The 24,701-nt window shown below is 46.2% G+C and overlaps 1 protein-coding gene across 3 annotated transcripts; it reads left to right on the top strand.

Moving 5' to 3' along the window:
* Positions 1–20,882: 20,882 nt before the first annotated feature.
* Positions 20,883–24,544, top strand: LOC123090950 (transcription factor bHLH49). 3 transcript variants are annotated; one of them, XM_044512319.1, is made up of 10 exons: positions 20,883–21,281; positions 22,404–22,604; positions 22,714–22,823; positions 22,907–23,098; positions 23,192–23,257; positions 23,337–23,405; positions 23,529–23,600; positions 23,679–23,849; positions 23,935–24,022; positions 24,116–24,544. In XM_044512319.1, exons 2-10 carry the CDS (start codon positions 22,445–22,447, stop codon positions 24,136–24,138), a joined length of 951 nt encoding a protein of 316 aa, XP_044368254.1. In that variant the 5' UTR covers positions 20,883–21,281; positions 22,404–22,444; the 3' UTR covers positions 24,139–24,544. The 3 variants fall into 3 exon arrangements, with proteins under 3 accessions (XP_044368254.1, XP_044368255.1, XP_044368256.1); XM_044512320.1 differs by lacking the exon at positions 20,883–21,281 and adding an exon at positions 21,326–21,597; XM_044512321.1 differs by lacking the exon at positions 20,883–21,281 and adding an exon at positions 22,097–22,253.
* Positions 24,545–24,701: the final 157 nt, after the last annotated feature.

The following is a 24,701-nucleotide window of genomic DNA, read 5'->3' as shown; positions in this document are numbered from 1 at the left end:
GTGAAAGGCATCAAGCTTCCATGCGATGGATGGATTTTGCAAACCTGGCATGCTGCGATGTGGTTCATGCCAACAGCAAATATGCACAAATTGATTCGTACTGATATCTAGACTGAGCCATATTCTGCTACTGTAGCACGACCCTCTTTTGGGTGATATTATGTATTGTTGTTAGTTTGATGGATAGATACCTTTCAGGGATCAAGTGCATCCTAACTCACCTGCGTAGGATGTACTGATAATGATGATGGAGATGATGTGCAGAAGCCATATATATATATATATATATATATATATATATATATATATATATATATATATATATATAGGCTTCAAGTGTGTACTTGTTAGTTAAACCTATGGTTAAAATGTGACACTAAATACGACTAGTAAGTAGTACAGTAGCAGTACTAGTATAAGTCGGTCAAATTATTCATCATGTCCACACATTGAATTGACGTGACAACACGCTGTGCGTGAGGTGACACAAGAATCCTGGCGACGTGTTCGGGTATTCTGGACTTCAGATTTGGAGTGCCATTATGTGTCGAAATCTTTCATCATTCACTTAAAACAGTCGATTGATCATACATTGAGTACCATATAACTGGAATTAACTGATGCAAGTACAAGAAGGATTGGCCGGTGCTGCCGGCTGGCGTTAAGTTCGGTCCCATGGATCAGGAGCTGATTGAGCACCTTGAGGCCAAAGTGAGTGCTGACAGCATGAGATCTCACCCTCTCATCGATTTGTTCATACCAACCATCGACAGCGAGCACGACATATGCTACACCCATCCTGAGAAACTTCTAGGTAAGACACCGATCGGCCGTCTACTTGCACAAACATATTCCTCTGTTGATAGCTCTATTTTTCTTTTTAGACGTAGACCTAGTGAAGCAATTACAATTTGACAGTTAATAAAAAGTGAAACAAGTGATTGCAACATGCCAAAGATGTTATGAAAATGCCAACTACGTATACTAAAACCTGTATTCGACAATACTGCAGGTATCACACTGAGTGGCCTAAGCAAGCATTTCTTCCAACGCAATTCCATGGCGTTCAAAAGGGGCACGTAGACGGATCACAAGATACAGTTGGAGTGCGGCATGCACGTGATGTGGCACAAGACCGGCAATACCTTGCCAGTGATGGTCAATGGCCGGCAAACGGGTCGCAAAAAGGTTCTGGTGCTGCACACCAACAAGAACTTTGACCAGCAGAGGACCAACTGGGTGATGCACCAGTACCACCTCGGGGACCTGGAGCAAGAGAAGGAGCGGGACCTGGTCCTCTGCAAAGAACACTAGGGCCAGGAGTAAAAAGATTATAAGTTAGTTTGATATTGGTACTTGTACTACCTTATCGTCCGCAAGTAGGTATTGTTGTTAACGATCTTTCGATATGAACTTGGCATTTGCTTCCAACCATCATGCCGAGGGTCGACGTGGATATAAAGCTGAATCATTTGTTTCGAAACAAATTTTCAGGCACCTGATTTTTATTTGATGGGTAGCATAAGCACCTGCCGTTCAAATTCCCAGCTCTCCAAATTTTTCGAAACAAGTGCATGCACTTATTGTCATGATGAAAAAACAATATACCTGGTGCATCCCAGTTATCAGCCTATACTTGCAGAATTCTCTCATTTATTGAGCAGGTATATTGTTTTTTCAGGTCGAGCAAGTTTCAACTAGGCTGTAGACTTCCCAGGCTTGGTTTTGTTTTCAACAGGCCCAGTCCATGACAACAACGGGGCACAAAGATCCAGTAGGTATCTACTGGCCTTTGGCCTGCCAGCGTTAGTTATATTTTGTCTTACAACATCCGCGGGCAGTTTTTTTACGGAATCAAACACACAGCCCAGTTCTATTTTCCTCTTGAAACGCCATGTCCTACATCCGTTTTCTAATCTCTACCTATAGTTTTACTAGTTCATATACACGTATCATTATATTGAAAATACATAAAGTTCCCTTTTCATATTTACATCCTTATTTTTGTTGTTGTTTTCCCTCCCAGCGCTGATCTTTTTACCATTGGTTTTCCATTAAACCAACTCAATTGTCCCACGTATTATTTGCTTACAAAAACAAACGATTTTTTGGCAAATCAATAAGTTCTTAAAAAAATCTTTGTCATTTCGGGATTACAACAATTTGGACTCCACCGAAATATGCAAAATAAGGTTGAACTTTTTTGACCGTGGTCCTGGGCAGAAAATGGGTTGTAATAAATTACTTAAGAATTAGCAAATGGGCTGCAAATTATTAAAAATAATAGCAAATGGGCTCTATTTTGTTTGCCACAGATTTGGAGGCTGACTTGTGGGCCTACTAAGTTCATGCGTACACAAGGTTTCTCAAAAAAAAACTTAGTCAATAATCGACTCTACCAGCGTCAGACCGTTAGAAGTCAATCTAATGGCAATCGTACTTCTTCAGTCTCTGATCTTCCTGCTCCAGCCGCCCAAACTAGCACCGGCGAAACCACATGTTCCCGCCTCCCATGGTCGGTTGTGCTGCCGGGCAGGCCTCACGCCCCACCATACTTGCATCCCTGGCCTGTCTATCCCTCTACTCACCCACACCTCCTGTTATTTTCCGGCGAAGGCAACCGAACCAGTCAACCCTCGTACTCCCCACCGCGTGGGCAGCCACTGTCGTGTCTTCCACGGCTCCGTGTTGTTCCCTTCGTAGGCCTCGCCGTCGTCCACCGCCCTGGTCCTCTCGGCACGGCGTGGTCAACATGGTCAACGAACGACATCCATCGGAAGTGGACTGTACGTGGAGAGGCTGACAGTTGGGTCCACGTGTGCGCACACAAGGAAATGCCTCCTTATTACGCGCAAAATAATGATTCCTCCACCTGACATCTGGGACCCACTGGAAGGGCCTCTGTATTTCACGAAAAAACGTTCCCCCCGCTGACAGGTCGGACCCACCACCTATATCTTCGCATGCAAGGAAGTGCCTCCTTATTGTGCACAAAAAAATGAATACCCCTCTGCCAGCTGGGACCGACCATAGTGGGAGGCTAACTTGTGGGCCTACTAAGTTGACGGGGACGGAAGGCTTTGTCAACTTAGTCAATATGAATGATTCTAGCTCCAATGATCGTACGATGTCCATCCAACGACCGTAGTGCTTCTTTAATCTCTGGTCTTCTTGCTCCAGCCGCCCAAACCAGTGCCGGTTGTGCCGCGTGCTCCTACCTCCCATGGCCGGCTGTGATGCCGCGGAGGCCTCACCACCCCCTACTACTCCCACCGCTGGCTAGGCCATCCCTCTACTCACCCACACACCCTGTTATTCTGCGGCGGCAGCAGCCTCACACCACAACCGAACCAGTGAACCCTCGTACTCCTCTCCGTGTGGGCTTCCACTGCCGCATCTTCCCCGGCTCCGCGTCGTCCCCTTCCTAGGCCTCGCCGTCATCCACCGCCTTGGTGCTCTCAGCGCGGCATGGTCAACATTGTCAAGGAACGACTTCCATTAGAAGAGTACTGTACATGGAGAGGCTGACAGTTGGGTCCACAACAGCCGCAAGGAAGTGCCTCCTTATTACGCGCAAAATAATTATTCCTCCACCTGACGGCAGGGACCCACCGGATGGGCCACCGTATTTCATGAAAAAAATGTTTCCCCCTTGACTGCTGGGACCCACTAGCTACATCTTCGCACGCAAGGAAGTGTGTCCATATTACAGGCAAAAAAATGATTCGCTCCCTAACTGCTGGGACCCACCAACTACATATTCACACGCAAGGAAGTGCCTGACAGTCGGGAGCCACCTGGTCGAAGTATACGTAGCATTGTCATTCTGGTCGCGAACGTGTACGTACATACTGGTCGATGTAGAGGCACACACGTGTCGTAGTAGAGGCGCGCACGTAGCATGTACACATACGTACAACGGCCAGGGTGCAAGAAAGTAAATACGGCCACGTACATACATACGGGCAGGGTCTTGAATGCCTACTCGTGCATACGTACGGTCAGGGCTCGTGTACATGGCTGGGTCGGAACGGAGAAACTGTGTCGTCGTCGTGTTCATGGGGAGGCAACGGAATGTGTCGTGTTCATGGGGAGGCAACGGAATACGTCGTGTTCATCGGGAGCCAACCGGCTTGGACGGAACAGCCAATGGAAACGATGCATGGCGTACCGCAGAATGGACGAAACAGCCTTGTGTTTGACTGGCCATGGTCGAAACGGGATCATGTTCATCGGGAGGGGTCTGGTGTACCGCAAAACGGAGGAAACGGGCTTCTGTTGGACCCCCTACGGTCGAAATGGGGTCCTATTGATTGGGAGGGGTGTGGCGTACCGCAAAACAGAGGAAACGGACTTGTGTTGGAGTGCTACGATTGAAACATTCATCGGGAGGGGTGTGGCATACCGCAAAATGGGACTCCATGGGATACTGTTCATATCCACCGTCGACCTCCTCCAGCCTTCATGGGCTACTATTCATCCACCGTCGACCTCCTCCGGCCTCCATCTGCGACTGTTCATCCACGGGCTCCTGTTCATCCAGCCTCCACCGCTCCTCCATCGGCTACTATTCAACCAGCCCTCTCCACGGGGTCCTGTTCAACCACCCCTCCATGGGCTCCTGTTCATCCAGCCCTCCACCAACTACTGTTCAACCAGCCCTCCACCGGCTACTGTTCTACCTTCCCTCCATGGGTCCTGTTCATCCAGCCCTCCACGGGGTCCTGTTCATCCACGCCCAACCGGCTCGATCGATCGGGGTCTTGTTCATCCAGCGGCAACACCACGGGGTCCTATTCATCCAACCCCCCACCGGGAACTGTTCATCCAAACCCCCCAACAATGCTCACTGTTCATCAAGGGAAGGAGGCAGCAGGTTTGATCGGCTTCAGTTAGCAGCAGTAGCGAACGAAGGAATCGCTCGATCGGGTTCAATTAACATCCATCGATCGATTGCTCGGGTTCAGTAACGCATAGCCTGCAGTGCAATTGCTCGGGTTCAATTAGGCGAATGCCTCGCTCGGGTTCAGTTAGAGCCCAACGCCTCGCACCCACGCGCGTACGTCTATGAGAGAAACGTGCATCGCTCGGCCCTGGACCACCCACTGTAACCGGGAATTCCCCAAAATTTTCCTCGCCCTCGCTTCTACCATAGTTTTTTTCCGTCATGGACGGCCCAAAGAATGTCATGCAGCTACATCTCCGGCCCGCCCAGGACGAAAAGCCCATTTTATGTCATGATTTTTTGTCATAGAAGTAGGAGCCCACCACATCTATGATGATATCGGGCTTTGTCACAATTATCATCATAGAATTGTCATAAGTATGATAGGAAAAAAATCATTTGGCCCAAAATGTCACAGATGTGTCTTTTTTTATAGTGTCGAACGTGAATCATATAGTAGATATGATCAACATAGAGATGTTCACCATTGAAAACTACTCCATCTCACGTGATGATCGGACATGGTTTAGTTGATATGGATCACGTGATCATTTAGATGACTAGAGGGATGTCTATCTAAGTGGGAGTTCTTTACTAATATGATTAATTGAACTTTAATTTATCATGAACTTAGTCCTGATAGTATTTGCAAATTATGTTGTAGATCAATAGCTCGAGTTGTAGCTCCCCTATGTTTTTTTCGATATGTTCCTAGAGAAAAAACTAAGTTGAAAGATGATAGTAGCAATGATGTGGACTGGATCCATGATCTGAGGTTTGTCCTCATTGCTGCACAAAAGAATTATGTCCTTGATGCACCGCTAGGTGACAGACCTATTGCGGGAGCAGATGCAGACATTATGAACATTTGGCTAGCTCAATATGATAACTACTTGATAGTTTAGTGCACCATGCTTTACTTCTTAGAACCGGGATTTCAAAATGTTTTCAACGCCACGGAGCATATGAGATGTTCCAAGAGCTGAACATGGTATTTTAAACTCATGCTCGCGTCAAGAGGTATGAGACCTATGACAAGTACTTCGCCTAAAAGATGGAGGAGAATAGCTCAGCTAGTGAGCATGTGCTCAGAATGTCTGGGTACTACAATCGCTTGAATCAAGTGGAAGTTAATATTCCATATAAGATAGTGATTGACAGAGTTCTCTAGTCACCATCACCAAGTTACTGGAACTTTTTGATGAACTATAGTATGCAAGGGATGACGAAAAAGATTCCCAAGCTCTTCGTGATGCTGAAATTGACGAAGGTAGAAATCAAGAAAGAGCATCAAGTGTTGATGATTGACAAGACCACTAGTTTCAAGAAAAGGGCAAAGGGAAATAAAAGGAACTTCAAGTAGAATGGCAAGCAAGTTGTCACTCCTGCGAAAAATCCCAAAGCTAGACCCAAGCCTGAAACTGAGTGCTTCTACAACAAAGGAAATGGTCACTAGAAGCGGAACTGCCCCAAACATTTGGCGGATAAGAAGGATGGCAAAGTGAACAAAGGTATATTTGATATACATGTTATTGATGTGTACTAGTGCTCGTAGTAGCCCCTGGGTATTTGATACTTGTTCGGTTTCTAAGATTAGTAACTCGAAACAGGAGTTGCAGAATGAATAGAGACTAGTTGAGGGTGAAGTGACGATGTGTGTTGGAAGTGGTTCCAAGATTGATATGATCATCATCGCACACTCCTTTTGGGATTAGTATTGAACCTAAATAAATGTTATTTGGTGTTTGTGTTGAGCATGAATATGATTAGATCATGTTTATTGAAATACGTTTATTCATTTAAGATAGAGAATAATTGTTATTCTATTTACATGAATAAAACCTTCTATGGTCATACACCCAATGTTAATGGTTTGTTGAATCTCGATCGTAGTGATACACATATTCATAATATTGATGCCAAAAGATGCAAAGTTGATAATGATAGTGCAACATACTTTTGGTACTGTCGTTTAGGTCATATTGGTGTAAAGTGCATGAAGAAACTCCATGTTGATGGGCTTTTGGAATCACTTGATTATGAATCAGTTGATACTTGCGAACCATGCCTTATGGGCAAGATGAGTAACTCTGTTCTTCGGAACAATGGAACAAGCTAATGACTTATTGGAAATAATACATACCGATGGATGCGGTCCGATGAGTGCTGAGGCTCGTGGCGGGTGTCATTATTTTCTGACCTTCACAGATGATTTAAGCAGATATGGGTATATCTACTTAATGAAACACAAGTCTGAAACATTTGAAAAGTTCAAAGAATTTCAGAGTGAAGTGGAGAATCATTGTAACAAGAAAATAAAGTTTCTACGATCTGATCGTGGAGGTGAATATTTGAGTTACAAGTTTGGCCTTCATTTAAAACAATGTGGGATAGTTTCACAGCTCACGCCACCTGGAACACCACAACATAATGGTGTGTCCGAATGTCGTAACCGCACTTTATTAGATATGGTGCGATATATGATGTCTCTTACCGATTTACCCCTGTCATTTTGGGGTTATGCATTAGAGACAGCTGCATTCGCATTACACAGGGCACCATCAAAATCCTTGGAGACGACACCGTATGAACTGTGGTTTGGCAATAAACCTACGTTGTCGTTTCTTAAAGTTTGGGGATGCAATGCTTATGTCAAAAGGCTTCAGCCTGATAAGCTCGAACCCAAATCGGAGAAGTGCGTCTTCATAGGATACCCTAAAGAAACAATTGGGTACACCTTCTACCACAGATCCGAAGGCAAGATCTTTGTTGCCAAGAACGGAATTTTTCTAGAGAAGGAGTTTCTCTCAAAAGAAGTGAGTGCGAGGAAAGTAGAACTTTATGAGGTAATTGTACCTTCTCTCAATATGGAAAGTAGATCATCCAAGAAATCCGTTCCCGTGATGCCTACACCAAATAGAGAGGAAGCTAATGATAATGATCATGAAACTTTAGATGAAGTTGCTACAGAACCTCGTAGGTCATCCAGAGCACGATGCGCGCCAGAGTGGTACAGTAATCCTGTTCTGGAATTCATGTTACTAGACCATGACGAACCTACGAACTATGAAGAAGCTATGAGGAGCCCAGATTCTGATAAATGGCTTGAGGTTGTGAAATCTGAGATAGGATCCATGTATAAAGAACAAAGTATGGACTTTGGTTGATTTGCCCGATGATCGGCAATGCATAGAGAATAAGTGGATCTTCAAGAAGAAGACTGACGCTGATGGTAATGTTACTGTCTACAAACCTCGACTTGTCGCGAAAAGGTTTTCGACAAGTTCATGGGGTTGACTACGATGAGACTTGCTCGACCGTAGCGATGCTTAAGTCTGTTCGAATCATGTTAGCAATTGTCGCATTTTATGGAATCTGGCAAATGGATATCAAAACTGCATTCCTTAATGGATTTATTAAAGAAGAGTTGTATATGATACAACCATAAGGTTTTTTCAATCCTAAAGGTGCTAACAAAATGTGCAAGCTCTAGTGATCCATCTATGGACTGGTGCAAGCATCTCGGAGTTGGAATATACACTTTGATGAATTAATCAAAGCATATAGTTTTATACAGACTTGCGGTGAAGCATGTATTTACAAGAAAGTGAGTGGGAGCACTACAACCTTTCTGATAAGTATATGTGAATGACATATTGTTGATCAGAAATGATGTAAAATTTTCTGGAAAGCATAAAGGAGTGTTTGAAAGGAGTTTTTCAAAGAAAGACCTCGATGAAGCTGCTTACATATTGGGCATCAACATCTATAGAGATAGATCAAGACGCTTGATAAGATTTTCAACAAGTACAACCTTGACAAGATTTTGAAGTAGTTCAAAATGTAACAGTCCAAGAAGGAGTTCTTGCGTGTGTTGCAAGATGTAAAGTTGAGTAAGTCTCAAAACCCGACCACAACAGAAAATAGAAAGAGAATGAAAGTCATTCCCTATGCCTCAGCCTTAGGTTCTATAAAGTATGCTATGTTGTGTACTAGACCTATTGTGTACCTTATCATGAGTTTGGCAAGGGTGTACGATGGTGATTCAGGAGTGGATCACTGGACAGCGGTCAAAGTTATCCTTAGTTACCTAAGAGGACTAAGGAAATATTTCTCGGTTATGGAGGTGATAACTAGTTCGTCGTAAAGAGTTACGTCGATGCAAGCTTTTACACCGATCCGGATGACTCTGGGTCTCAATCTGGATACATATTGAAAGCGGGAGCAATTAGCTAGAGTAGCTCCATGGAGAGCATTGTAGACATAGAAAACTTGCAAAATATACGGCTCTGAATGTGGCAGATCCGTTGACTAAACTTCTGACACAAGCAAAACATGATCACACCTTAGTACTCTTTGGGTGTTAATCACATAGCGATGTGAACTAGATTATTGACTCTAGTAAACCCTTTGGGTGTTGGTTGCATGGCGATGTGAACTAGGGATGTTAATCACATACAGATGTGAACTATTGGTGTTAAATCACATGGAGATGTGAACTAGATTATTGACTCTAGTGCAAGTGGAAGACTGAAGAAAATATGCCCTAGAGGCAATAATAAAGTTGTTATTTTATATTTCCTTATATCATGATAAATTTTTACTATTCATGCTAGAATTGTATTAACCAGAAACTTAGTACATGTGTGAATACATAGACAAAACAAAGTGTCCCTAGTATGCCTCTACTTAACTAGCTCGTTAATCAAAGATGGTTATGTTTCCTGATAGACGTGTGTTGTCATTTGATGAATGGGATCACATCATTAGAGAATGATGTGATGGAAAAGACCCATCCATTAGCTTAGCATAATGATCGTTAAGTTGTATTGCTATTGCTTTCTTCATGACTTATACATGTTCCTCTGACTATGAGATTATGCAACTCCCGTATACCGGAGGAACACCTTGTGTGTTATCAAATGTCACAGCTTAATTGGGTGAATATAAATATGCTCTACAGGTGTCTCCGAAGGTGTTTGTTGGGTTGGCATAGATCGAGATTAGGATTTGTCACTCCGTTATCTAAGAGGTATCTTTGGGCCCTCTCGGTAATGCTCATCACTATAAGCCTTGCAAGCAATGTGACTAATGAGTTAGTTATGGGATGATGCATTACAAAACGAGTAAAGAGACTTGTCGGTAACAAGATTGAACTAGGTATGAAGATACCAACGATCGAATCTCTGGCAAGTAACATACCAATGACAAAGGGAACAATGTATGTTGTTATGCGGTTTCACCAATAAAGATCTTCGTAGAATATGTAGGAACCAATATGAGCATCCAGGTTCCGCTATTGGTTATTGATCGTAGATGTGTCTCGATCATTTCTACATAGTTCTCGGACCCGTAGGGTCCGCACGCTTAACATTCGATGATGATTTGTATTATGAGTTATGTATTATGGTGACCAAAGTTTTGTTCGAAGTCCCGGATGAGATCACGGACATGACGAGGAGTCTCGAAATGGTCGAGAGGTAAATATTGATATATTGGAAGGTTATATTCGGACACCAAAATGGTTTCAGGAAGTTTCGGAGTACCGGGAGGTTACCGGAACCCCCCCCCCCCCCGGGAAAGTAATGGGCCAACATGGGCCTTAGTGGAGAAGAGAGGGCCGACCATAGGAGGTGGCACGCCCCCCCTTGCCAGTCCGAATTGGACAAGGGGTGGGGGCAGCGCCCCCCCCCCCTTTCCCTCTCCTACTCCATCTCTCTTCCCCCCTTTGCTACTCCATGAAAAAGGAAAAAGGTGGGGGGCCGAATCCTACAAGGAGTGGAATCCTAGTAGGACTCCCCCCATGGCGCGTCCCTCCTGGTCGCTGGCCTCCTCCTCTCCTCCTTTATATACGAGGGCGGGGGGCACCCCAAAGGCACATCAATTATTCTCTTAGCCATGTGCGGTGCCCCCCTCCATAGTTTACACCTACGGTCAGAGCGTCGTAGTGCTTAGGCGAAGCCCTGCGCGAATCATATCACCATCACCGTCATCACGCTGTCGTGCTGACAAAACTCTCCCTCGACCCTCTGCTGGATCAAGAGTTCGAGGGACATCATCGAGCTGAACATGTGCTGAACTCGGAGGTACCGTATGTTCGGTACTTGATCGGTTGAATCGAGAAGACGTTCGACTACATCAACCGCGTTGCTAACACTTCTGCTTTTGGTCTACGAGGGTACGTGGACACACTCTACCCCTCTCGTTGCTATGCATCTCCTAGATAGATCTTGCGTGAGCATAGGAATTGTTTTGAAATTGCATGTTACATTCCCCAACAAAGTAGTATCATCAATTACTTGCGACATATCAGAATGAATAACAAGTGGTGGTGTCGCAAGACTACTTAAAATAGATGGTGAATCAAGTGCGGAGCTAGATGGCAGTTCCTTACCTCCCCTCGTCTTAGAGGGTATGATCTTGGTTCTAGTATCTTCCAGATTCTTTCATAGTGTAAAATCCCAAATGAACTCAATAAATAGAGCTATGCTCCGCAGAATAGTGCCAGAAAAAGGTCGTGATAACCCACAAGTATAGGGGATTGCGACAGTCTTCGAGGGTAGTATTTCACCCACATTTGTTGATTCGACGAAAGGGGAGACAAAGAGTATTTATGAGCCTTAACAGTTGAGTTGTTAATTGAACCACACCTGGAAAATTATCACTCTGCAGCAAAGTGTTTAGTAGCATGGTAGTTCGATAGTTTTGATAGTAGTAGTAATAGTAGCAACAGTAACATGAACAATAGCAGTACTAGATTGTGATGATTGTAACATCAGTAGCCGTAGTAAATTAGCAAAGATCAATATGAGAAAAGCATAGGCATTGGATCAGTGATGGATTTCCATGTTGGATGGCATTCATCATAGAACAGTCACAACCTAGAGCGATACACACTAGCTCCAATTCATCAATATAACGTAGGCATGTATTCTGTATATAGTCATACATGCTTATAATAAGAACTTGCATGACATCTTTTGTCCTACCCTCCCATGGCCGCAGGGTCCATAACGAAACTAAGGGATATAAGGCCTCCTTAATAGAGATCTGGAACAAAGCATTAACATATGGTGAATACATGAACTCCTCAAATTACAGTCATCCCCGAGAGTATCCCAATTATTTTCACTTTGGGTCTGCGGGTCAGAACAATAACAAGTGCATATAACTAGCAGATAGCATCAAGAACTCAAATATATTCATAAAAACATAGAGGGTTCAGATCTGAAATCATGGCACTCAGGCCCTAGTGACAAGCATTAAGCATAGCAACATCAATCTCAGAACATAGTGGATACTAGGAATCAATCCCTAACAAATTGACTCGATTATGTGACAAATATCATCCAACTCCATCACCGTCTAGCAAGCCTACGGAGGAATTACTCACTCCCGGTAGTGAGCATCATGGAATTTTTGATGGAGGATGGTTGATGATGATGACAACGTTGAATCCCCCTCTCCGGAGCCCTGAACGGATTCCAGATCAGCCCTTCCGATGAAGAACAGGAGGTGGTGGTGGCTCCCTATTGTAAAACGCAATGAAAATTTCTCTCCATTTTTTTTCTCCGTGGGACGGTACTTATAGCATTGGAATTAGGGCAAACGAAGGCTCGAGGGAGCCACAAGCTCACAGGGCGTGCCCCCTGAGCTTGTGGCTCCTGGGTGCCCCCCTCCAGTAGTTCTTGCTACCTCTTGAGCTTGCATTTGTTTTTCTCTTGAAGAGGAAAGGGTGATGCAGCAAAGTAGAGTAAGTATTTCCCTCAGTTTGAGAACCAAGGTATCAATCTAGTAGGAGACAATGCACAAGTCACCGAATACCTGCACAAACAATCAAACAAACTTGCACCCAACGCAATAAAGGGGTTGTCAATCCCTTCACGGTTACTTGCAAAAGTGAGATCTGCTAGAGATAGATAAACGGTAAAGTAAATATTTTTGGTATTTTTGGTTTATAGATCGGAAAGTAAAAGATTGCAAAATAGTAGATTGAAAACTTGTATGATGGAGAAGAGAACTTATATGATGGAAAAAGAGACCCGGGGGCCATAGGTATCACTAGTGGCTTCTCTCAAGATTGCAAAAAATATAGTGGATGAACAAATTACTATCGAGCAATTGATAGAAGAGCGCATAATTATGACGATATCTAAGGCAATGATCATGAACATAGGCATCACGTCTGTGTCAAGTACACCGACTACTGCTTGCATCTACTACTATTACTCCACACATCGACTGCTATCCAGCATGCATCCAGAGTATTAAGTTCATAAAGAACGGAGTAATGCATTAAGTAAGATGACATGATGTAGAGGAATTAACTCAAGCAATATAATGAAAACCCCATCTTTTTATCCTCGATGGCAACAATACAATACGTGCCTTGCTGCCCCTACTGTCACTAGGAAAGGACACCGCAAGATTGAACCCAAAGCTAAGCACTTCTCCCATTGCAAGAAAAACCAATCTAGATGGCCAAACTAAACCGATAATTCGAAGACTTGCAAAGATATCAAATCATGCATAAAAGAATTTAGAGAAGATTCAAATAATATTCATAGATAATCTGATCATAAATCCACAATTCATCGGATCTCGGCAAACACGCCGCAAAAGAGTATTACATCGAATAGATCTCCAAGAACATCAAGGAGAACATGGTATTGAGAATCGAAAAGAGAGAAGAAGCCATCTAGCTACTAGCTATGGACCCGTAGTCTGTGGTAAACTACGCATGCTTCATTGGAAGGGCAATTGTGTTGATGTAGAAGCCCTCCATGATCGAATCTCCCTCCAACAGGACACCGGAAAAGGTCCCTAGATGGGATCTCATGGGTACAGAAGGTTGCGGCGGTGGAAAAGTGTTGTCGTGGCTCCCCCTGATGGTTTTGGGGTATAAGAGTATGTATGGGCGAAAGAATTAGGTCAGGAGACCCACGAGTGGCCCACAAGACAGGGGGCGTGCTCTACACCCCTGGGCGTGCCCTTCACCCTTGTGACCGCCTCGTGGCTCCTTCGACTTCATCTCCAAGTCTCCTGGTTTGCTTCTGGTCCAAGAAAGATCATCGCGAAAGTTTTATTCCATTTGGACTCCGTTTGGTATTCCTTTCCCGCAAAACTTAAAAACAGGCAAAAAAACAGAAACTGGCACTCGGCTCTAGGTTAATAGGCTAGTCCCAAAAATAATATAAAATAGCATATTAATGCATATAAGACATCTAAAAAGGTAATATAACAGCATGGAACAATAAAAAATTATAGATACGTTGGAGACGTATCAGTTCTCTTCGCCAATATTTTTCATATATTTTGGAAATATTCTCCGTAAATTTTCAGTTGAATCCGAGAACTTTGATTCTATGTAAAAATAACACCATGACAATTCTGCTAAAAACAACGTCAGTCGTTCCATTCAAATCATGCAAAATAACGTCTAAAACAAGAGCAAAAATGTCTGGAAAAGTAGATACATTTGGGATGTATCAGGATACCATCAGTTGGCGGCTCGCATGGCAGGCAGAAGGCTCAATGTGAAGCCCGATCTAGCTGGTGCGTTGACACTCCAATCAACCGCCTGCCGCCTGACTTCGATGACGACCAGGTCTTCCCCGAGGTCCTGCGCCGGTCGCCGACCTCTGCGGAGACAGAAGCCCGTCGACACCGTTGTAAGAACGTGAAGGCATCGAGCCTTTCCCACTCCGGGGAAGACTTTGAGGCATTTGAGTGGGCAATGGTTAAGAAAACGGTGGTCGTTGCAAAAGCACTCTGCCTCGCTTCGTAGCAAGCCAATGCCGGTAGATGTCTTGTTGGGATCCCCTTCTTCTCGTCCTGCTCCAACAACTACAACACCAACTTCAACGACCCCTACATGGTCTTTGCCATGCACTATCGCTGACGTGGAGATGACAAGGGAAAGGGCAAAGCAAACCGATGAATCCTGTCCTCTTTCGTCATTAAATTTGTAATATATCTAGTAGTAGAATCCGGTGACGAACCAGCCGTCTCTTTTGCCGTTTGGCGATGAACTAACCGTCTCTTTTGGTTGTTTGATGCCATGTATGTTAAACTCCTCTAGTTATATGTATGATTTTTTTGCGAGAAAACTTTCGATCTATTCATCTTCAATCATGGTAGTACAACGAACACTATAAATAATAAAAATTACATCCAGATCCGTATATCACCTAGCGACGAAAACACTGAAGCGAACCGAAGGTGTGCCCTCCCTCACTGGAGCCAGGCAAAATTTGTTGTAGTAGATAGTCGGAAAATCTTCGTGCTAAGGCTCCATAGGACCAAAGCAACAAAATAGCAACTGCCATCGATGAAGAGTAGCATAGATCAAAAGGATCCAATCTGAAGACACTTGAACGTAGACGAATGACGACCAGATCCTAGCAAATCCACCAAAGACAGATCCACAGTCGACACATCTCTACACACCCACTGACGATGCTAGACGCACCACCGGATCGGGGGCTAGGCAGGGAGAACCTTATTCCATCTTCTAGGGAGCTGTCGTCGTCTCGCCTTCCTTAGCAGGACACAAACCCTAACAAAAGTTGAAGAAAGATGTAAAAACGGAGCCCTCCCACCGGCAAGGGCTGGGATCTGCTCCACTCCCATGGCCCTAAGGCCACCAGAGGCGAGGCGTACCAGCGCGACACCGACGGGAGGCAGAGAAACCGTAGCTTTGGGAAGGCGGCGGCTGTAGGGAACCACGTGGTGTTACAAAAATACAATTATATATTTGATTTTCGGTTGTACGTGATCAATGTTGCATAAATTTGTATGGATGGGGGAGGGGTGAGAAATGAGAAAGACGGCTACATACAGGGACACAAGAGCATCTTCAGCCACGTACCTCTAATTCGAGCCGTCAAACACCCGCGGACGCGCCCAGTCAGTGATCGGGCGTGTCCGTTTTGGGCCCCTATTTGTCCGTCCGCACAATCACACTCCTCATTTTCTTCCTGATATGTCCGATCACGTGCATGTGATTGGTAGAGATGAAGAGAGAGAGATAGATAGATAGAGAGAGAGAGAGAGAAAGAATGAATAAAGAAAGAGAAAATGTGGTTTGGGGTGGGCTGCATCCAACATGGCGGACTGATCGGGCGCGCCTGGGTGCATCCACGAGCCCTCATATCCTTCCCATACTTGAGATGGATATGAGGGTTCGCGAACAACCCGAACGTATAGGGATGATATGAGGGTCCAGTTGGGTGACAATTTTTCTGCTCTCTCCTGTTTAGTCATTAATCGGGCACATCCGTGGGCATATGAGAGATCCTTTGAGGCGCCCAGCTGTAGATGCTCTAAGATGGGCGACCATGTTGTCCAACCAAATTTGCCTAATATCCATGGATTATCGAGGCTAAATTAGGGCATGTACAATGTATAGCCTCAGGGTGATGCCTCACATGCCATGTAGGATCGGAAATCAGGTAAAGTAGGTTCAGATAGGGAATTAAGATCCTCTGCAGGAGGTGGGTGCTTGGAGAGAAAAAGTATGGTCCGGTGTCAAAAGCTGAAAAGGTTGGAGTGAAAAGTAGAGATGCATGTGTACTAGTCTTAATGAGCCCCACTAGTGGTAGCTTGCATTGGGGAGAAAAAATAAACATAGATGCCTCAAACTAGTTTTTTTCATGGGGCATCTGTGTCCATATGCCACCATTGTACATGCTCTTAGAGCAACTCCAACGCGGCGACCAATTTCGTCCGCGTACATCCGTCTCGGCCGCGGCGGACAGAAAAGTCGGCCAAACACGCCGACCCAAACGGACGAGCGTCCGTTTTTCGTCCACCTGCCGACCAATTCTCGACCCATTTTTTAGCCTCATTTGCGTCGGTGCGGACACGAGACGGACGCACGCCAACTACTCCCCCTGGCTCACCAGTCGGTGGCAGCCTCCACCACTTTCCCCAAAAACCCTCCCGCCTACACGCGCTCCCGCTGCTCGCCATGGACGACGACCTCGATGTCGTTGCTGGCTCGCCTCCCTTGCCTCGTCCGGCATCACGGCCGCCCCTCTAGCAAAGGCAAGCCTCGCGCCCCCCGCAAGACCGCCACCGCGCCCAAGCCGAAGAAGAAGTTGACGCCCGAGCAGCGGGCAGGGAGTCGTTGAAGAGAAAGGGTCGGAGGCACGCGGTGGACGCAAAGGGATGAAGTAGTGGCCGCGGCCGCCATCGTCGCCGCCGCGCAGCAGGAGGACACCAACGCTCGCGTCGCGACGACAACGAGGGAGGCGCTGTTGTACCTAGGGTTAAACCCTGGCCAGCACGGGCTCATCAACACCGCCGTAGCCGCGGCCAGCAGCGGCTCGTCTGCGTTTCCTCGGATGGTGCTGCCAGAGTCGCCCTGCGCATCGACAACTCACCCGATTACCGGCTTCCACGTCTACCCGCAAGCCTCCCGCCTCTCCGGGAAATGCTCACTAGAGGTGAGCATGGTGGCGCCTTCCACGTCCGCGCCTGCGCCCATCAACCTCAACGCCACACCGGTAGCCGGTGGCTCGTCATCCGGTGGGGCGAGGAAACGCCCGCGGGAGATGCCAGCCGACATGCTCCCCTGCGCTCACAACCTGTTCGACAGAATGCCGGCGGCTGGCGACGATTATTTCATGCAGAACATCATCTTCGAGGGTGGTACGGCGGCCGCTAGAGGTGCCACCGCGGCTGGCTACGATCCCGATGAGACACAAAGCCAGGACGGCCGAGGGCCGTTCACGCCATCGACCTTCGAACAAGCTGGCATGCAAGCCGCCTTCATGCAAGATCAGGTCGGCCTGGACCTGGACGGCTTCCCGCTCGACCACGAGTTTCCGTAGGACTACGACCTCAAGGAAGAGGATGAGTTGGACATCGACGAGGAGCCTTTGTTCGAGGACGAGCTCGCCAACCAAACCGTCGGGGTGAAACCGAAGCGCAAGAGCTGGCGGACGAAGGCATACACGGCGGTCGAGGACAAGCTCCTTTGTGAGTGTTGAAGGGACATTGGGCAAGACCCCAAGACAGGCGCAGAACAAAAGGCATCAACCTTTTGGACTTGTGTCCATCGCGAGTTCCATCAACGCAAGAAGTTTCCGCAGTACCAAATGCAAAGCGCACGCGGGTGGGTGTCCACTTCGAAGCGATGGAAGCTAATCCAACAAGAGTGCAACAAGTTTTTTGCCACTCTTGTGAGCATCAAGGCACGCCCCCATGAGTGGCATCGGCAAGACATGGTATGCAAGCAAGCGCCCCTCTTTGTGTCATTCCGTTTATGCTTGCATGCCCATTTCCATATCCATTTGGCAATATGCTTGCATGCAATTCATTTGCAGGCATTCCAATCTTTGAAGGCATTCAAGGTGCAACACGAAGGCAAGTCCTTCAACCTCTCCCATTGTTGGAGGGTCATCAAAGACGAGGAGAAGTTCAAGCCGCAATTTGCCGCCCTCATGGTGCGTGGGGGGAAGAAAGCCGAGAAGGAGGTTGAGGAGGGAGAGAAGGCACGACCGCAGGGGAAGATCCAACTCCAAGAAGGAGGACAAGCGGGATGCGGCGTCGATCGCCTTGATCGCAACCGTGGATGGCATGAAGACCAAGAAGGACTCAAAGGAGGAGAAGCGCCGGCAAGACAAGGAAAAGCAAATGAATGCATTCATGGAGATCCAAAGGAGAAGGCTTGAGATGGAGACGTAGAAGCAAACGAGGATGCTTGAGATGGAGACGGAGAAGCAAACGAGGATGCTTGACATGGAGGCAGAGAAGCAAGCCAAGATGCTAGAGATCGAGGCCGCCAATGCAAAGTCCAAGACAAAAGAGGTGGCTCTCGCTAGCATGATGACGGGGGGAGGAGATCGTGAAGGTGGATCTCAACATCGTGTCGCAAAGGAAGAGCCAGTGGTTCGAGAAGATGCAGGCCGACATGCTCAAGTTCGACGACGAGTGATCTATGGCGGCGAGCGTCATCCTTTTTTGTATGCCGGCAAGTGTGCTGGCATGGCCACGGCCGTGATGGCGTGGTCGAACTCAACTCCCACCTCTTTTTTGTGCTGGCATGTGTGCCGGCCGCTGGCAAGTACACCAACATGAACTTTGTGGTGTTTCTTAAAGCTAGCATGGCGACGGCATGTCCGCTGACATGATCTATGGCCACGGGCCTTTTTCAAATTTGTGCGCGGACGTGAAATGGGCCGCGGCCGTTGGGCGCACTGTTGACTCAAAAGAAAAACAGGGCGGACGACGAGCGGAAGGCTGACCCAAACGGATAAAAACGTCGTCCGTTTGAGTCTGCGCGTTGGATTTGCTCTTAGACAAGTGTGATACTATTGTAGATGACAAAATGTGTGGTACTATCAAGTAGTAGCATTGTCCACCATGGACATAAAATGGTTTAAGAACAGACGGCGTCGGGTCCACCTAGTACACGAGCGTGATGTCACTAGACCTAGCACAGTAGCACACTTGGTGCGCGTGAAGTAGACTATGACTACTCCTCCTGCTCCCAGATCTTCATCATAAGAAAAGGTTGGATTAGACACACTATTTCAGTTGAATGATCACTTCCTGGGGTCATGTCAAGGACACACTCCCACTCAAAATCCAACGAACACTACACACACATCTCTCTCTCTCTCTCTCTCTGTGTGCAAGAGCAGCCGAGGAACAGGAACAGCTAATGTTCCTATATTAAAACAGGCAACAACTGGGGCCGAACCATTATCATTAACAGCATGTAACCAACCAACCAACCACACCGACATGTGATACAAGCCCCAGCCGGATTCTCTTATTGGGACGTGCAAATTTGGTAGGCGTCTAGGTTAGGATAATATACTCCAAGAACAAGTCAGTAATTTTTTGTTTGTTTTCTGCTGGTTCTATGAATGAAGAAAGGAAAAAGAAAGATATGGGATATGACACCTAAGCAAGCGGTGGCAGGATGATGGCTCACAGTGCTGGCTTTGACCATATCCCCACAAACCCAGCTGGTAGTACTGCATGCATTTCAGACTGTAGAGAGGACAAGAAGGTGAAAAGATTACAAGATTCCTTGTGTTTTTGCTTACATATTCCACACTTCTTATTTTTCTTTGTAGAGAGAGAGAGAGAGAGAGAGAGAGAGTAGTAGGAGTACAGTGGTGGTGGGGTGGCTGTGGGTGGGCTGGCAGGGGAGAAAAAAGGCCAAGTGTGCAAATAGGTGGCAGTACTGCGTGTCAGTTGGAAAGAGATCTCCCTGCCCTCATTCAAAGCTTGGTGTGCAAGAGAAGTACCTTCCCCTCCCCTCCCTCCCCCACACTTGTAACCAAAGCATTCATAATTTACTACTCTACCAAGTACAAATGCTGCTTGCTTCACCCAACAAATTACTCCCCGAGCCATTTTTAAAAACATATTAATCACCAAGTGTGTAAGAACAAAACCAACTCATGTCTAAACAGAAAATATCACTGCTGCATATGTAAAAATATTTTCTAATAGGCATTTTACCCTTGCTGAGTTGCTGTTTGGTCAAAGAGGAACCTTGTTCCATTTCAAACCTGCAGTGCAGCGCAGCTGGCTCAGCAGCGTCACATAAACCATCAATGAGGAATAACTGTACAGTAGCCAGTAGGTGCACCCCTTGTTCTTTCCTCCTCTCAAAACTTACCCCCACAGTAGTAGTTAGGAGCTGGGGCCCACATGGCATTGAGGGGCGCCCAAGGCCGGGCAGGTGAGATTAGAAGAACAGCGTCCCATTTTTTTACTCCCCTCCCAGCTTTATTTTCTCCTTCCCTCGCTACAGCTGCAGCTAGCTAGCTAATCTTCCTGCACACCAAAGCAGCAGAGGCCAGCAGTAAACTACTAGTACTCCTGGTACGACCCCCAGTCTCTCTGCGGTTACTTTTCATTAGCTGTTTGCATACGCCAAGGTTTCAGAAACGTTGGAAGGAGGGAGGAGGGAAGGGGGAGGGGGGCAGTTGAAGTGGTTAACAACCCAGCAGCCCTTTGCCAGAGAGAGAACAGAGCAGAGCGAGAAGGAATCATTTCACCTCGGCGGCAGGCAGGCGGGGGTAACAAACACCGCCTATTATTATCAAGCAGCGCAGCCCCCTCTTCTTCCTCCCCTGCCCTTCAAATCTTTCACCCCTCTTACCCCGCGGTCAAATTGCGATCCATCCATAGCTCCGGCGCGGCGCCAAGGAGAAGAAACCGCGAATTTTTTCAAGAAGAGAGAGATCATGAGGCCGCTCTCGCGTTCTTGAATCGTTCCAGCAGCATTTCCCTCCCGCTCTCCCGTTCGCAGGCAGGGGGGATTGATTGATGGCCTCCAGGAGGGCTGGTGTGGTGGCGCCGGGTCCAGGTAATTTCCAGCCAGTTTTTTTACCGGCCCGGACATCTTAGTATGTGTTCCTTTCAAGATCTTTACGCCGCCCCATACATGGCATGGCGGAGCGGTCAAAGCTTGTTGCTTTCCTTCCTCCCCGTCTCGGAGGGCTTCAACGCTGCCCTAGTTATTTCCCCGCAGATCCTACTCCAGCTATCCATCTATCTATCTATTGCATTCAAATAGCCTCGCCTCTTCCGTTCGGTTTTTCGACTTGGGAGTTGGGACTCCTTCCTACTTGCGCTTTCCTAGATGATGAAAACTTTGTGGGACGATCAAATCCTCTGAGAAGGTGGGTTCGTCTTGTGGTGTCCTCCTCCTGGGAATGCTGTGATTTTTTACTTTTTGTTCATCGAAGTAGGTAGTTTTAATTAGATGCAAGGTGCTGCTATTTTGATCTTCCTGGATGCTAGTGCCAAGCCACACCCAGCCAAAAAGTACTGTTGGTCAGTTCCTAACTTGTGTGGGAAGTTCTTCATCATGAAACATCTTCTTTTTATCTTTCCAAACTAGTATCTGTTCTTTTAAAGCTTCATATGCTTGGTAATGTTCTCCATGCCTAGTTCTTGAAGATTGGTTAGGCTTTTGCTGTTTCCAATTAGCTTTGGTGTTTTCGAGTCTTTTAGGAGGAGCAGACACCCACATCCTCATGACTTTGCTCCAAAGGGCCCAAGTTAGTGAATGTTGTTTTGCTAATGATGGGGTTATATCCTCTGTGTCTCCTCCTCCTCTCCCTTTGTGCTCTGCTCTGGGTTTAAAGCCCCACTTTCTGGAACCTGGGCTGCGTGCAGCAGATTTGGTTTGTTCCCCAAGGTTGTTCTGCAGCAGGCCTTTGCATGGACGGTGGATCCCTTCTTCCGGCTTTCTTTTGTCCGTTGATTGATAGGGATAGTGCCGGTGGTTCTTCAAGGGACCGGTTGCTTTTCACCTCTGTGTTGAGGATTACCAGTTGAGTTGTTCATTTGATGCAAAAGGGTTTTGCAGACTTTATGAAATTTCACTCTCTGTTCAAGCTGCATTTGTCTTTCTGTGCTCTGTTGGGACACTCTAGTGGTAGTGCTAATGTGCCTTCTCCCCCTTGTCTTCTATCCTCAACAGGGAACTAAGGAGGAGCTCTTGTTGTCTTTAGACTGTTGGACATGTATTCAGGCCAGCAATCTGATCAAGGTCCTGCTGCAAACAGTGGCAAAGAATTCTTGGAGGGGAATTGGGGCTCTGTAGCAATGCATCAAAAGATGGGGTACGACAGCGCGGCGTATGGGTTTCAAGCTTACGGCATGGAGTTAGAAGAAAGACCAGGTATGTACAGATCTTCTGCTGGTTAGTACTAGTTCTTATCATGCAGTTGTCGCAATACTTTTGAAGGTGACAATTCTGTAGTTGATGGAAACGTCGATAATTCTTGCAGGTACATTCTCCCAAAACATCCAGATGAGTGATGAGCATAGTGGTGGCATGAAGAAAAGGAAGGGAACAGATGACTGCATTGCGTTGCTAAACCCATCAGCCAGTAGCAAGGTGCAAATGAGCTTTCGTTATGCTCTCATCTTCTTGTTCTAATCTAGATGTGGTGACTAACTGTATTGTATTTGTGGGTTTAGAATGTGGGTGATCAACAAACAGAGGTTTCGTCTCAGCCAGAAAGGAATTCGGCGGAGAGGGACAACAGGAAGATCTCGCCCAAAACGCAAAGCAAGGAAGATTCTTCGGATGGTGATGGCACTAGAGAAAATTATGTTCATTTCCGGGCAAAGCGAGGCCAAGCCACTAACAGCCACAGCCTTGCGGAAAGAGTAAGCTTCTGATTAGCACCATCAAGATCCCATTTCAGTTTACTTTATGTTCTTCCTGTTCTCATGCTTGAAGTTGGATGAAACTCTTTGCAGCTGAGGAGGAAAAAGATAAGTGAGAGAATGAAGCTTCTTCAGGATCTTGTTCCAGGGTGTAATAAGGTAACTTTTTTCTTTGTGGAGCAAGAACTTCTCTGCGACCAACTTGTACTCCGCGCCTTACCAATGTTCCTTCTCACAGATTACTGGCAAGGCCGTCATGCTTGATGAGATAATCAATTACGTGCAGTCATTACAACGACAAGTTGAGGTACATCCTGGAATATCATGCTGCTGCTTGTCTATTAGTCCAGATGTTATTGGGTTATTTCCGAGTATTTATGCCGTTTGTTGGAATATCATCATGTGCTCTAATGCCACTTCAAACTTGCAGTTCTTGTCAATGAAACTTGCAACTGTGAACCCTGAGCTTGGCTTTGATATTGAGCAGATTCTATCCAAACAAGTAAATTCACCGTACAACCATCCTAAATATTTTCAAAGATTTCTAGACCCGCCCGCTCAACGCAATTCTTGTTTGTAGGTGATGCTTTCTCAGGACAGGCGCCTTGGTTTCTATGGAGCTGACCCAGGATCAAGCGCCCTCATTGCTCATTTCAACCAAGGAATGATGCATCCAGACATGATGTGCAATGCTTCCAATCCAGCGGGTGCTCTGCACGGAACAATTCACGACATCTCCATGATGAACCAGGTAAATTCAGTCCATTTTTGATACATGCCAATCACATATAGCATCTGAAGCCATAGCAATGGACTTACCTGAACCCCGAATCCAGATGCCTGAGATGTGGGAGACTCTTCAGAACATTCCTCATATGAACTTCAACCCCGCTGTGGCTGCGGACAGCAGCACCAACAATGCTGGTATATGCAATGCCCTCTTTTCAAAATGCCATGCTTCCTAATCATAGTGATTGTATATCAAACTTACAGAAATGTTCCTCTTGTACTCTGCAGGTCCCATGAAGATTGAACAGTGAGTTGCTGGTATGACTCTGGAGTTGTTCTGTGAACCGTAAAGCGCTTGCAGAATCAAGTTTTGTATAGCTGGATGCCTAACCATTAGTTACCGGTTTCCTCCCCTTGCTGCCCGACCCCGTAGCGTATGGTTTATGGTATGGCATCGAAGGATCTCGTGTACAGCTGGGCTCAAGAACTGCTGATTCCACCGTAAATTTCTATTGCGTTAGCTTGTCGAAAGCAGGAACCCTGTGTTATTCATTAAGTACAAGCTTTTGGGATCAATTGTGGATGCCCTAAGCGTACTAAGTAGACTGGCTTATTAGTAGTATTGCCGTAAGTAGTGAAGTGACTTTTGTCAAGAGTTTCAGAGTTCCATGAAATCATGCATTATCAACGAGATATTCAAGAGCAGACTTTTCTGTACATTTTATGGTTCCTCCACTTTAAACTCATTATGCCGTAAGTGAAAGTTTGAGGAACAAAAAGTGCCATCAGTCAAGAGCATTTGTATAATCTCTTGAGCAAGAGCAAGAGATTGATGTGGTTTTCAATGTGTCTACAATATGTTGAAGATTAAAAA

The sequence above is a fragment of the Triticum aestivum genome, chromosome 4B, assembly GCF_018294505.1.
Source record: "Triticum aestivum cultivar Chinese Spring chromosome 4B, IWGSC CS RefSeq v2.1, whole genome shotgun sequence".
Lineage (NCBI taxonomy): Eukaryota > Viridiplantae > Streptophyta > Magnoliopsida > Poales > Poaceae > Triticum > Triticum aestivum.
Note: the sequence above shows the minus strand (reverse complement) of the source record. Positions and strands in the feature narration are given on the sequence as shown.

Coding starts and splice junctions, on each gene's coding strand:
- LOC123090950 (XM_044512319.1), top strand. CDS start 22,445: ATGTATTCAGGCCAGCAATCTGATCAAGGTCCTGCTGCAAACAGTGGC. Junction 22,824..22,906: donor ACCCATCAGCCAGTAGCAAG/GTGCAAATGAGC, acceptor TTGTGGGTTTAG/AATGTGGGTGATCAACAAAC. Junction 23,406..23,528: donor CATTACAACGACAAGTTGAG/GTACATCCTGGA, acceptor TCAAACTTGCAG/TTCTTGTCAATGAAACTTGC.